This window comes from Sphaeroforma arctica (assembly GCF_001186125.1).
Source record: "Sphaeroforma arctica JP610 unplaced genomic scaffold supercont1.3130, whole genome shotgun sequence".
NCBI lineage: Eukaryota > Ichthyosporea > Ichthyophonida > Sphaeroforma > Sphaeroforma arctica.
This window is the reverse complement of record NW_014037428.1, coordinates 1,702-3,860: the sequence shown is the minus strand read 5'-3', so window position 1 is coordinate 3,860 and position 2,159 is coordinate 1,702. Positions and strand designations below refer to the sequence as shown.

The following is a 2,159-nucleotide window of genomic DNA, read 5'->3' as shown; positions in this document are numbered from 1 at the left end:
AGTTCGTACCATAAGTCCCACAGTGTTTTACCAATAGCAACAGACGGCAATCGTTGTATAAATCGTTCAAGTCGGTGTTGTCGTGGTCCGAGCACCCATTTGAGCGGTACTTCTACGTTCGAGTACAACTCACAGTCCACGATCGCAATACGTCGTGCTGGGTGGTTTCCACGCTTACAAGCAAGTTGCGGACGTCAGAGAACTTAGAAGACACCCGAACGCTCGTCATTTGTCGTTGCTGTCCGGACACAGACGACGAGTTTTGCAACTATTCGGTGATTTTTGTGTCCACTTGAACCAGACTTGCGTTGTTTTTTTTGTACTCGTATATGTTCGAGTGTACACGACACAGAGATCGTTCGAGTACAACTCGCAGTTTACGAACGATTTTTAATGGTAATGCGATTTGTAAACAGCAGCGTGGACCACCCTGCACGACGTCCGCGACTCGCTTGTACTAACGGTCCAGACTCGAACGGTATAACCGTTCGAGTGTGCACATTCGGGACCTACTTTGAACAAACAGAGAAGTTTTGGTACAGCACATATACAGGGCACTACCTCTAGTTCACATCTCAGGTCATACATTAACCTGTGGGCAACCTGTGGGGTACATGTACCTATACCTTAAAGGGATATGTGCCTATACCTGTGGGACACATGTACCTATACCTTAAAGAGATATGTGGACACATGTACCTATACCTTAAAGGGATATCTATACCTGTGGGACACATGTACCTATACCTTAAAGGGATATGTTACCTGTGGGACACATGTACCTATACCTTAATGGGATAAAGACCAATATTTTTCGTCGTCTGAAAGAACATGACGGTTTATTCAACAAACCAAAGCTCCATATTTACACAGACAACTCTACCGTTTCACTACAAAAATCAAACTGAACTGGTATCAACCTGTTTGGCTCTGTGATAGTTGATCTGAAGGATATTTTACTAGACCGGGCAAAAGAGTCGGTGAAACACAATTTAAGCCATGAAATTAAGCTCTTGAAACTCTGCATAAACACGGCCGAAGAGTGCAATGTGGAGTTCACCGACCGACTTGCTCGTTCAAACGCAAGCGCGTGCACAACTCGACAGAGTGCAACATCATACGTTGCTCGTTGAAGCGAATGGGCGCACCAAGGTCGCTGAAGACCAGCTGCGTGAGCTCCAAGGAAACTTCATGAAGATGTGCGTTCCAGCACGTGTGCGGAAACGACTCCGCGAGGATGGATCGACCTGATTGATCAACAAAAAAATATAATAAAATTAGCAAAAAATAAATTTGACGGTCTCGAATAATAATTTTTTATTTTTGAAATTACTCCATATGTACGGGAATCTACCTGCTAGTGTACTGCTACGCTTGGGTGTGGTTTTACTTATTGTTTGCATTGTAGCGTCGTTACGACAAATATAGTGTTTTCTAACTGGCGTTTGATTTCGCTTTTTTTTGCGTTAACGGATTAAAAGCGTAGACTGTAAACGTTTGGATTAGTAAATGGTCGACGGGGTGCTTTACCATTGCCTCAAGCGTAGGGTAAATGGTAGTACGATTTGTAAACCACCCTGACGTAACAAAGCGACGAGGTACTTTACCATTGCCTCTACGCTTCAAGCGTAGGGTAAATGGTAGTACGATTTGTAAACCACCCTGACGTAACAAAGCGACGGGGTGCTTTACCATTGCCTCTACGCAAGCGTAGGGTAAATGGTAGTACGATTTGTAAACCACCCTGACGTAACAAAGCAAAGGGGTGCTTTACCATTGCCCAAGCGTAGGGTAAATGGTAGTACGATTCATAAATCTCCCTGATGTATCAACCTGACTTGATACTACCAGACAGGATGCTTTAGTACAAAAAGTGCCGCGTGCATTGCATACACCAAAACGTCAATGCGACCGGCGACATCACTGAGTCGCAACGTAGTACTGTGGGCGGTTGAAGTGATACGTGTCCAGTGAACTGGATACGTGACGTACGCCACCGTTCGAGTCTACAGTAGTGATGCGAATTAGGTCCCAAAACGTCTCTTCTAGAAACACTCGAACGGTATCACCGTTCGAGTTACCGTTCGAGTCTGGTCTGTTGGTTCAAAGTAGGCCCCGAAACGTCTCTGCTGTACACACTCGAATGGTGATGTCGTTCG

The 2,159-nt window shown here is 45.0% G+C and overlaps 1 protein-coding gene across 1 annotated transcript; it reads left to right on the top strand.

Annotated features, from left to right (window-relative positions):
* Positions 1-1,047: 1,047 nt before the first annotated feature.
* Positions 1,048-1,199, top strand: SARC_13314 (hypothetical protein; the record flags this gene model as incomplete). Its single annotated transcript, XM_014292556.1, has 1 exon — positions 1,048-1,199. A coding segment is annotated over one exon (152 nt), but the record flags the coding sequence as incomplete, so codon positions are not given.
* Positions 1,200-2,159: the final 960 nt, after the last annotated feature.